The sequence below is a fragment of the Sphaerodactylus townsendi genome, linkage group LG15, assembly GCF_021028975.2.
Source record: "Sphaerodactylus townsendi isolate TG3544 linkage group LG15, MPM_Stown_v2.3, whole genome shotgun sequence".
Classification (NCBI taxonomy): Eukaryota; Metazoa; Chordata; class Lepidosauria; order Squamata; family Sphaerodactylidae; genus Sphaerodactylus; species Sphaerodactylus townsendi.
The window spans coordinates 22,682,655-22,695,076 of NC_059439.1; the positions used below are offsets into that span (position 1 = coordinate 22,682,655).

At 39.0% G+C, this 12,422-nt stretch overlaps 2 protein-coding genes across 2 annotated transcripts; one reads left to right on the plus strand and one right to left on the minus strand.

The window, feature by feature from the left end:
- The first annotated feature begins 4,541 nt into the window (after positions 1-4,541).
- On the plus strand, positions 4,542-5,498 carry LOC125444111 (olfactory receptor 6F1-like). Its single transcript, XM_048516549.1, has one exon. The coding sequence runs from the start codon at positions 4,542-4,544 to the stop codon at positions 5,496-5,498; it is 957 nt and encodes a 318-aa protein (XP_048372506.1).
- Positions 5,499-10,001: 4,503 nt separating this feature from the next.
- LOC125444112 (olfactory receptor 5V1-like) lies at positions 10,002-10,955 on the minus strand. The gene has a single exon (XM_048516550.1). The coding sequence runs from the start codon at positions 10,953-10,955 to the stop codon at positions 10,002-10,004; it is 954 nt and encodes a 317-aa protein (XP_048372507.1).
- Between the last annotated feature and the right edge of the window lie 1,467 nt (positions 10,956-12,422).

Consider the following 12,422-nt stretch of genomic DNA (forward strand, 5'->3'; position numbering starts at 1 on the left):
AAGGGAAAGTGAAAACCACATCTCCAGAAAACATGTCTGTACAAATAATCTTGTTGCAATGGACATTTGCCCTATTGTGCAGCGGACATGTTGTGTGCAATCGGCCTGAGTGATCTGAGCACAAAAACTGACTGTGCCAACTCCATTGTATCATAAAACTTTAAATGTCCATTTTAAAAAAATCTTAGTAATTGCATTACTTTTAGTTCATTATCGAGATATATTATTGGAATGACCAGCATGGTATAGTGGTCAAAATGTCAGACTAAGATCTGGGAAACATGTCAGGTCCTTGCACAACGATCAATAATTCAGACTCTAGATATGAAATCAGTAGCCTTTATTGTGCTGTCAGCAGAGACCTATATTGCAGGAAGCCAGATCTAAGGATCGTGGTTCCTGCTGACATATTTATCTCTTTTTCCCACTCAAACTTCCCCAAAGGGCTCTGGGCAGTATACAAACCACAATAAAACATCATAAAACATCAAAGACACAATAAAAAGTTAAAAACAGTTAAAACAACTCAGATGGCAAGCTCTAGCTAAAATTCCCCGGGGGTGGGCCCATGCTACCCTTGTACAGTGAATGGCACACACACATCAGCGGCTGCATCCTGCACACCTCAGGGCTGTTTCACAGGGCTGGGGCTGCCACTTCCTTTCCTTCCCCCTCTGTCCAGAGGGCCTTTCCTGCCACTGCTCCCCAACCCATCCACACTTACATCAGCCACCAGAAGCACTGGAGGAGATTCACATCAATGCTTCTTGGGGCTGGACTGGCCACTTCCCAAAAGCTAAATGTGGGCCTAGCCACCTTGCCTATCGAATGTTAATTTGCAAGAGAAATTGACCAGGCTGTTTGTGTGGAGAGATTCATGATTTTACAATGGCTGATTCCGCATGGGCCAAAAACAGCAGTGTGAAAATGGTGTAAAAGGGTTTAAAACGGTGTAAAAGGGTTTATACTGTTTTCACACCATTTTCACACTGCTGTTTTTAGCCCATGCGGAATCAGCCAATGAAAAAAGACCAGAAAAATAACACTTTGACATTACTTGACTTAAAGTTACTTGGGCAGGGTTTGATTAGTAAACAAAAACTGAATGGGGGGCCTTTTTCAGATATGTAGAATATGGACTGATAATGTCAGAATTAGAACAAATTAAATTAGAATTTCTTAAAATAAAAATGAGATTGCATGAATAGGATGAGGACTATATAGGATGAGGAACTGCGGTGTGGGGTGTATGTTACTTGTGCCCCCCCCACCTGAAAATGATGCTTGGGTCCAGCTATGATGTATACATATCTGAGGGGTGCTTGATAGGCATAATACCCTATGGATTCATGTGGGGCATTGATAAGCACAAGAATACACCATAAGTCCTTCATAGTATCTTTGCTAAGCATTTGGGTATAACTGTAGAGTGCTGAAAATATTTACATCATATTAGTCTTGGGGTCCATGGGCACTGAATAAGTCCATAGCAAAGGCAACTGGGCATCCAAACATACAGTTCACATTCTTCATCACCACACTGCAGAAACTCAGCTACTGAATCAGGTTTTTTTTCCCCCTACATTCTTTGGACCATCTAGTTGATTAGCTCTCAGGAGATGAAAAGAAACATTGAAATCATTTAGTAAACTCTAGAACAATGCTAGACCAGTTAGGGAGAAAAATTAGCTAAGTGTATTTGTTGCATGTTAACCCACATCCATGATATGTTTTATTTATTACTAATTGGGGTTCATTTTTTTTTGACATTGTCACACCTGACCTATGGTGACCCATAGGTTTTTCAAGGCAAGAGACATTCAGAGGTACTTTTTTCACTGCATGACTCTACCTAGTGACCTTGGTGTTCCTTGGTAGTCTCCCATCCAAATTCCAACCAGGGCCAACCCTGCTTCACTTCCAAGATCTAATGAGATCTACCTAGCCTGGAATATCCAGGTTAGGGCTTATTCCTTTAACATTACTTTTATTATTATAAGTTAGAACTTATAACACCGCCCAGAGGCCCTCGGGGCGGTCTACAAATCCAAACAATAAATAAATAAAGAGTAGGCATAGTTGGACCCAGCCAATTTTTTTGCTCAGTGTCACCCAAGACCCTTCCTTATGTCAGCCTCCATATAATGTGAATTTTGTCCCTGTGTGTCCCATGATTCTCAACACAATCTTTTTCATGGTGAAAGAGGACTTCCTTCTGGTTTTTTTTTTTTACCTCAGAAGAAAGGTTAGTTGGAACCAACTGAATATGGTGGTGTTTTTCTGCTGGGTATAGTATTATCATATGCTTATTAAGCTGTAATAAAAATTGCAATGGTTGCTATTTTATTGATGATGGTTTTTGAATTAAGGTATATTTTGTTGCTTGTTAGGGTTAAGAAGGGGATTTTCCTGCTTTATTTAAATATCATGCTGTCTTTGAAACTATTTCTGTAACTGCTTTATTTTCTATGGATGTTCTCTGATTTTTTTTCTATACTTGGCATTGTGTTAGGATGTAATTATATCAGTGTAAGCATAGCAATTCTAAAATTCCTTATAATGTTGTGAACTGGCTTGGCTTTTTTGTAATGGAAATTTAAATAACTTTAAAACAAAGATTGGGTTGAAAAGTCAATTTCCTGAAAACAATGTTTTTAAAGTACTTCAATTGGCATGTAAAATAAACCTACATTTATTAATTGCTGTGAATTACCTACTTAAGATGAATAGTCAGTAATATCAATTTATTCATTTACTTAACAATAGCCAAATTGAAATAGCAAAACTTTGGAAAACAAAAGATTTACTAGTGTTAGAAAACTGGGAAAGAAATAAAACAAATATCATGACAATAAACTAACATGGAAATCAAGAGGAAACCCAGAAAAACTTGACAAAACATGGAGTTTACTTATAAAGTATATGAACAAATAAGATAAATCTTTTGATGACACATCACACATAGCATTAGATAGAGCATTAACATGAAGAGGAAGTTACATAGCAGTTTTATTATTCAGTTAAGTATAAGTTTATTTGTAAAAACTAGATATACCATATTAATGTTATGATTAATTTACAGAATTTTACTTTTAAAATTGTAAAAGAAAGTATATAAGATTGCAATTATTGCTATTCCTATTAATTGTTAAATTTCTTGTTCTCTTATTTATAAAGTTTGAAAATCAATAAAAAAGAAAACATGAAAAAAGATTAATAGTCAGTTACTCAACAGTTAGGGGTACAAAAAAGGATTTTGAGAAACACATTTAGAATTATCTAAATATTTCAGGTGCAGGAAACCAGCTAGAGAAATAGTTAGACGATTGAATGGCTATAGAATTAATGGAGTACAAAAGGGAGATAAGATAACTGAGAAGATAAATATTTTTTTCTCTTCTGTCTTCACTGCTGAAGATATGAAGCAAATACATATTCCTGAACCAATGTTTTCAGGAAAACAGGATGTAGAGCTGGAACAAACAGTAGTAACGGGAGACGTTTATTTAATAAATATTTACTTAAAATGTTTTATGCTGTCTTTCCACCTGATCAGTGTCCGCACGGTGACAAACATAAAAAAGTAATATAGTTAAAATTATAGAATAATTAAATTAAAACATATACATAAAAGCACTAGAGTTTCCACAGGGCCTGTAAAACGGACCTGTTCCGCCAGGCATTTGGTCAGCCGGGATAACATCTCACTTCTGTGAAAAAATCTGGCCTCCTATGGGGGTAGGAATGGAAAAGGGGAAACAATTTTAATCGCCATCTCAACTTTGAATTTTATAATTTGTATATGGTTTTAACTGGGATTGGGGGTGAAATGGATTTTAATTGTTTATATGAATGATGGACACTGCCCTGAGCCCTTCGGGGAAGGGCGGTATAGAAATTTAATAAAATAAATAAAAATAAAATAAATAATAGAAGGATGGCCAGTCACTGTTTATCGGAGTATGCCTGATAAAGTAAAAATGGTGGTGGAGAGTGCCATCAAGTCGCAGCTGATTTATGGTGACTCCATAGGGTTTTCAAGATAAGTGAGGTGGTTTGCCATTGCCTGCCTCCATGTGAGCAGAGGGAGTTCTGAGAAAACTGAGACTGGCCCAGGGTCATTCAGCAAGCTTCATGTGGAGAAGTGGGGAATCAAAACAAGTCCTCAAGATTACAGTCTGAGTCTTCTGCTCTTGACCACTATACCAAATTGGCTCTCATTTAAAAAAAGAACAAAAATACCTGCTGGCAAAAGACACCAATGGTTCTTCGCAAGCAGCTCAAAGCTGTTTGCCAGGTATATCATATTTGTTTAGTCTACTTTTGCTTCTCAGCAAACTTTGCAGACATGTCCACCAAATCTGAATTATCCCAGTTCAAACAAATGATGAAATAAAATAAAATAATACAAAATAGTTTCACTTCTAAGAATGTTTCTTATGTATTTAAAATCATTCAGTGAAACCCTACACGGATTTACCCCAGGATTCATCAAAGCCAATGAAGACTGAGATTTTTCCTTCTTTCGATTTGTGTTCCAAATGACGGTCAACGTGACATTAAATAACCCAGGAGCATCTACGTTCATCTTAGTTGGGTTTCCAGGTAATAAGAATGTGCAGGTTTTGTATTTCATCATCTTCCTCCTCATCTATCTTTTCACTCTTTTGGGAAATATTATCCTACTATTGACACTAAAGGCAGAGTCAAATCTTCATACACCTATGTATTTCTTCCTAAGTAACCTTGCAGTCTTGGAGATTGGATACACTTCAGTCACTGTTCCTAAACTGCTGGAAATCTCCTTAGGAAAAGAGGGAGCTATCTCATTTCCAGCATGTTTCATGCAGACTTACTTTTTCTTCTTCCTGGGGTCTACGGAGTGCTTCTTATTTGCTGTCATGGCCTATGATCGTTATCTGGCCATCTGCCATCCTCTGCGATACTCAACACTCATGTGCAACAGAGTATGCATCTTCCTATCTTTAGGATCCTGGATTACTGGTTTTATCAATCCTTGCCCACCTGTCATCGTGCTTAGTAGACTGCACTACTGTGACAACATTATCAACCACTTCTTCTGTGATTGTGTACCACTTCTCAGTCTTTCATGTAGTAATACATATGTCCTCAGCACAGCCATTTTTGTCAGCTCATTTGTCATAGTGTTAGGTACATTCCTCTTGATCATGCTTTCATATGCTTGCATTTTGGTCACCCTCCTAAGGATGTCCTCAGCTACCAATCGACAGAAGGCATTTTCCACCTGCTCTGCCCACCTGACTGTGGTCTTGTTGTTTTATGGAACTGTGATTTTCATGTATGTGTCTCCCACACCACAGCAGACAATGGAAATTAACAAGGTAGTATCTTTTATCTACAGTGTGGTGACCCCCATGCTTAATCCCATTGTCTACAGCTTGAGAAATGAAAATGTCAAAAAGGGTTTGAAAAGACTGATGCTAAGGAAATTCTATCCTACAAGTCGAACTACTTAGGGGTCAAAGCAAGCAAGATGCTGGAAAATCCACAATTAGTAGGCCTGGAGAACCGACTCTGGATCCATGGGAGAACTGAAAACATTCCGAAGACTTCCTAAATTATTTGTGTGAAAATATTGTTTTTTTAACATTCTCTTTTACATATTATCTTGTAATAAATCTTTCTCCTAGACAAGTCTCATGCAACTACAGTTGTATATAGTTTGCTCCTGGACACCAACACCTTTTCTTGTCCTACAAAGAAACAAAATACTGTTCTTGTTTCCCTCTATTCTTCTTCTTGGTAACATGAGTGGACAATGTGTAAATGGGTTAAATACCAGGGCAGGAGATATTATAAGAGCACAGCATTATTGAGGCAAGTTCTGGTGCATCTCAAAACAAAACAAATTTAATATTTACCTCACAGGTAACAATCAATATAAGAGCACAGCATTCTTGAGGCAAGTTCTGGTGCATTTCAAAACAAAACAAATTTAATATTTACCTCACAGGTAACAATCAATCTGTGTTTACCAAACATTCTTAAGCCAAACATTTAGATTTATTAAGTTTGCCTGCTGACAGGACAGCGTGATGTGGGTAACAGTCATCTCATATTCAGTAAAAGGACACATTACCAAATAGAAGTACTTTTTCTGCCAAAATAGAGAAGTCTCTTAAGGTTTTGTTCACAATTACATTAACAAATATACAAAGAAATAAACAATACACATTTGAACCGATGCTAAATAAAATGGTACCGACAGCTTTCATGTTTGTTCTATTAGTAAAGTTATATGTGTCAAAATTACAACTTGATTGACAAATATAGCATTGTATTTGTACCTCTTTACTATGGACTTGATCCAAAGGTTCTGTTCTGCTAGCACAGGGGTCTGCAACCTGCGGCTCTCGAGATGTTCATGGACTGCAATTCCCATCAGCCCCTGCCAGCATGACCCTTGTGCTAGCAAAAGAGCCTTCTGCTAGTAGAACATGTCTTCTCCAGAGGAGAAAGATTCATGCACCAGAGGAAGGTTCCATAATGATAGAAACTTTTGTATCCAAACCCTTATCCAAGTTCACCATATGCAGATACCATCATCAAAACATATCCCTGGTTCCCCCCTCCCCCACATCTCTTTGTATTAAAGAAAAACATATTAGATTCTTGAACTAAAAAAAGGTTAAAAACTTCACTTTCCTACAAAGTCTTTTTTAAGGTTTTCAAGACATGTGGGGATAATGTGGATATTAGTCACATATACTCCAAGAATACTAAGGAAAATGGTGCCCAGCTTATGAATCTTAAGAGTGTTTTCCTTCCTCACAAACCTACGGGGTGTTTAACTGTAATATAAGTAACAGCCCGCATGTGCTAAGCTTATTGCCTAATAGCATAGCCTAGAAGAAAGACTGATGAATGGGGAGAAGCTGGGGAGAGGTGATTTTGGTGTTCTATAGTGTTTCTAGCTGATTTTAGGCAACTAGGATAGTGATAACTTCTGCAGCTATGATAGTTTAAGGGCTGAATCCAACCAGGGAGAAGGATAAAACAAGGTAGAGGTAATAGGGTAACAGCTTTTGGTCTCTGGCACCTGAAGCAATTGCAGGAAGAAATGGCGGCTAATGGCATTTCTGATGAAAACTAGAAATGATTTGGGAAACCTTCCATTTGCATAAATGGGAAATGACAACATGGAATGCTCTAGGATCTGCTCTATGTCCACACACTCTTAAATGCTATGACAGGCCTTAGAGGCAAAGTAAAGTGGGAAGCCAGAAGACTAAAATGGCAGCAGGCAGCTCATGGTCAAAAGCAAGAATAGAGACTCTAAAGTTACACCAATTGGGTAAATATGTCTCCCATCAATAAGCCAGCCTGACTTAGAAGGCTTCACGGGAGTCAGAGAGCATCAAATGCTTTGCGGTTGCCTTTAATAAAGTGGTGTCTTTGGTGATCCTTCATAGCACTGTGATGGATATATAATTGTGTGGTGCTCAGGGTCGGAGCGAGGGGAACTGAGCCCTAGGTGTGCATGTGCCCTGCACCCCTGCCATGTGCCCACCCCTGCCCATCCCCACCCCGGAATGCCCCCAGAATACCCCACCAGGCCCCAGCTGTGCCCCAGCCATGCCCCCGCACCAGGGTGCACCCGGAGCATCACACACCCCACCCCATCCTGTGGGTTCTATGCTTCATAGGCTAAATTTCTACATGATAATTCAGGCAAGCTACAGTTTGTCCCACCTGTTTTCTTCATTAATATTTAAAATGTGTGACATATTCCATTTAAGTGATCATTCAAAGATCATTCAATGAACCACATCACCCCAAGGATGCTTTTCAGTGTGTTCATACTCCAGATCTGGCTTCAGATTCCATTCATCTTTTTTTGCTCCCCTGGTTGATTTTTTTCAATTGCTATTATATCGATATGCTTGTGATAGCAGTTATATTGATATTGTAGTCTTTTTCCAAAAAAAAATGACCCTTGCAAAAGAAAGAGGCAAAGCAGTTGCTTGAACTACACTCTGCTGAAGAACAGGATCATGTCCTAGAACTGATAACTCTTCCTGGTTTCAAATGATTCTCTGTTTATATTGATGTATCAATGTAATAATTAACAAAGTTAAAGTAACTAATCTGAAAAGGGAGAAAGGAGGAGACACAGCGGTGTGAGTGAGTGGGGTGGTGGTGGTGGGTGGAGGGAAGAGGGAAGAGGTCCGGGCCAAAGCTGTGCTCAGCAATTCACTCCCATTCTGGCAGTGAAGAAAATTAGTTACACTTGAAGTGGTGTTGCTTGGCATGGAGAATTGAAAGTGGGACTTGGGGAAGTACACCTGTTCAAGAAATCTTGAAACGGGCATTCGCCCCTGCTACACATCCTTAAACGTTCCATAAAACTTCTGTTTTGATAACTGTCAGCACACAAGAATCCACTTAGGCAAGAAAACATCTGTCAGAACTCAGTAGGACTTTTTTCTGCATAGATATGGACAAGATCACACCATAAGTTTTTAGTGTCTTCAGAATTTCCATATTACAATGGTTGGGCTGTAAGATGCCTATGTCCACCAGTTGAATTCAAGATGGAAGCAACATGGATGTCAAAACTCGGTCATAGTATCTCAAATAATCTCATCAATTATTTTTCTTATTCCCTGAAATGATTAATAGATTAGTTGTCAGGAGACTGAAAGAACCTCTGAAACAGTCAATTTGGAAAGCTCTAAAAACAAGTGAACAAACAAACAGCTGGTCCAATGGATAGATGATATACAGAGTATCAGGCCCTTTCCACATGGGCCGTTTACAGCGCCCTAGGGACGGCAAAAACGCTGTCCCTAGGGAGCCATTCGCATTGGGGGTGCAGCTGCTTCACAGCCGCGCCGCCCTCGCTCCTCCCCAGTGGCATAAAGCCGCCATCTTACCACCTTGCTCCCTGAGTAAGGTTTTTGGAAAACGGCGGCTTCCAGTCGCTGCCATGCGAATGGCAGTGGCTGGAAGGCGCCATCCCTCCCCCCTTTCCTGATCGACTTACCTTCCCTGCGACCTTCCGGCATGTTGCCGAGGCCTGGGGACATGCCCCCCCCCTGCCCTGTAACTCCGAAGCGGTCGCGCAGGGCAGGTGGCGTGTCCCCTGGCCTCGGCGATGTGCCGGACGGTCACAGGGAAGTTACGTATGGCGACCCAACCCCCACCGTGGCTGTGCAGCGTGGCTGTGCGGAAGCGGCCTCAGTCTCATTTTAGAACACTTCCATGGTCTCTTTTCATCTAAATAGAATGCATTTTGAAAATTGCTGGTTTTTCTTGGTGAATATGTGCCTATGCACCACAGAAATTTTACAGAAATTCATTAAGAAGATAGAGGAATACAGGAGATTAAAAAGCTACTGTTCTATTTTGATTCTAGAGTTAAGCAAAGAAAACTAAAGTAGAGGCACTTTCACAAGTGCAGAATAATGCTCTTTCGATCTACTTTCACAATTGTTTGCAAGTGGATTTTGCTATTTCACTGTGTTGCTTCTCAGCTTGAAAATCCATTCTGCCTCAACTTGAAGTAAATGCCTTCTCAGATCAATCCCTTTAAATAAACTTTCATTATATTTGTATAGGATACAGAACTTTAAATAGCATTTTCTTAATGTTTATTTTCAATAAAATGTGCCATTAGAGGAGTATGCGTTTGTGCATTCTTTATTTTGGATTTATGTTCTAAAAGCCTAGTTTTTAAAGTTCTCATGGACATTCCCATGAGACCCTAAAGACATTGTAAAAGGTAAATACACTGTCTAGTTTGACATGTGGTAAAGGGTTCATTTGAATTCTATAAATGGATGTTTAAACTCTTTGAAGTTCATTGAAAGAGGGCAGGTTGCACAATGCCCGCAACAAAAATCCCCCTTAGTTATGGTCTTCAACATAGAAAAAAAATCTGTTTGCGTTCAAAAGCTAAAGCTGGCTAAATATCCCATATGAAAGGTATCATTTGAGCTCCATTTTTCAGGACAGTTCTAAATTCCACAAGGAAATGATCTAGTACTAATCAGTTTCCTCATTGCCAATTTCACTTCCTTGTTCCGCAGGCTGTAGATAAGTGGGTTGAGTGTTGGTGTTAAGATACTGTATAGAGCTCCCACAAGCTGGTCTCTCTCTAGTGAGTAGCTGGATGTTGGACGGACATAGGTAAATATGCTGGAGCCATAGAACAAAATCACAACTGTCAAGTGAGATGCACATGTAGAAATAGCTTTGTGACTCTGTCTTTTCTGTTGGTTGCTCAAAATGGCATGAAGGATGAAAACATAGGAGACTAGGGTAAAGAAAAAAGGGCTAAGCCCTACAAAGACACCCACTGTAAGAAGGGCAATTTCATTGACTGATGTGTCTGAACATGAGATGCTCAGTAATGGAGGGATGTCACAGAAAAAATGGTTAATCCTATTAGATTGGCAGAAAGACAGGCGGAATGTGAGTGCTGTGTGGACTGACGCATTGAGAAAGCCACAAGTCCAGGACATCAGAGCCATCTTCAAGCAAATCCCTTTATTCATGAAGTTGGTATAAGTCAGTGGGCGACATATGGCAAAGTAACGATCCAAAGCCATAGAGGCCAGAAGAAATCCCTCTGTGCCCACTAAGGTGACAAGGAAATACACCTGTGCTTCACAGCCCAGAAAAGAGATGCTTGGAGATTCAGTCCAAAGATCTGTTAGAATTTTGGGTACAGTCACAGAAATGTAGCAGATATCTAAGAAAGAGAGGTTGCCAAGAAAGAAATACATAGGGGTTTGAAGGGTTTGATTTAAGAGAACCACCGTGATGATAAATGAGTTCCCTAAGAAGCAAATAGTATACAGCATGAGAAAGATAACAAAGAGGAAACCCTTTCCTTGCTTGATATTGTCAAATCCCAGCAGCATGAATTCCGTGAAAGATGTTTTATTCTCAGAGTAAGGCAAGGTCATGATGTCTAATCTGAACAATGCAAATAAAGAAGAGGATATTTAAGAAATTATTAGCATTGTGAGACTTTTGCAGTCGTTCTGCTATAAGGTTTTAGTTAAAGGCTTGAATATTACTTTAACAACTAAATATTGATTAACCCCTTTTTTCTGCACTGCAGCTGATTCTACACATCAACCATTTTATTTTGTACCAAAACTTTTATTCTTCATTTCCAGCCATCAGCTATTCTCAGGGACCATACATAACATGATGGTCTTTGCTGTCTAATAATAGCACTTTACTATTGTCCTCATTCTTTGAACTTACTTCCAGACATAGAAATCTTATAAAAAAATCTTCCCTTCATTTTCATTTTAGGAATTACACTTGCATCTCTGGCTTTACATTTGTTCAGGGACTATAAACCTTGGGATAAAAACAGATGAAATACTAGATCAGATTTTGCATAAGTTTTAATTTACAAGGTACATTAAGCAACCAAGTATCTCTCACAGCTCCATGGGTCTCTCTAATTACTTTGAAGAAACTTGCATGTTCTCTTACCAAATGGTACTGTCTTCTATTACACAGGAAGTGATATTTGATTCAGCACCCACTTTGTGCTATACCCTAATGAGGATTCCATCTCTCCAGTTTTGCTTCACCATCTCAACACAAATTATATCTTTTATAGATTCACCACAAGCTTATGGAGAAGTGCCACTTTAGCCCCTGTGGGAACTAAACCCTATTTTTTGTGACATTGGTGGGATTCCATCCTTTTTCTGACCACCAAATCAAAATTACCAAGGTTATAATGGAAACCGTGGGAATTTTTCCTTTTGTAGTAACTCAAATACAGGAAGGAGATTTCTTATTTTTTAATTGACCAATTAATCTTAATTTGGTTGCTGACTACCATAGCTCTAATGCATAAACAAAGCCCTGATAATTGAAGTTCTTGATTGCAGAAAAGGAGAAATGCAGAGCTGAGCAAAAGTGAGTAGCAAACATAGGAAAATAAAATGAATAATACTTGCAAGCCAGTCTCCCTAGTTCTAAAGCATACTATTGTACTCCCTAGTTCTAAAGCATACTGATATAAATGTAGCCAGAATAAACTTTAAGTTACTAAATTTCTGTTCATCGTTTTGTGCCAATTTTCTCTAGACTTTCTCATGAAACGATTGCTTCTTCTTGCCTTTCTTCCAACCTTTCATGAAAATTCTTCTTTCCCCCGCCCTCACTTGATACTATCCTTCTCATTTTCATAGAGTTCATGCCATTGAACACGAATATATCACTCCCTTTCTACATGTAGGCTTTTACTAGCCTACAGGAAACTGTTGTGAGTCACTTGTGTATATATCCTAAGGCTGTATGAGAAAAAAAAAAACCCTGATTGCCCCTGTTGGCTATCCTGCATTAACGTATGATGTTCTCTGATGAAGTGAGCTTTGACTCACAAAAAGTTATACCCTGGAATT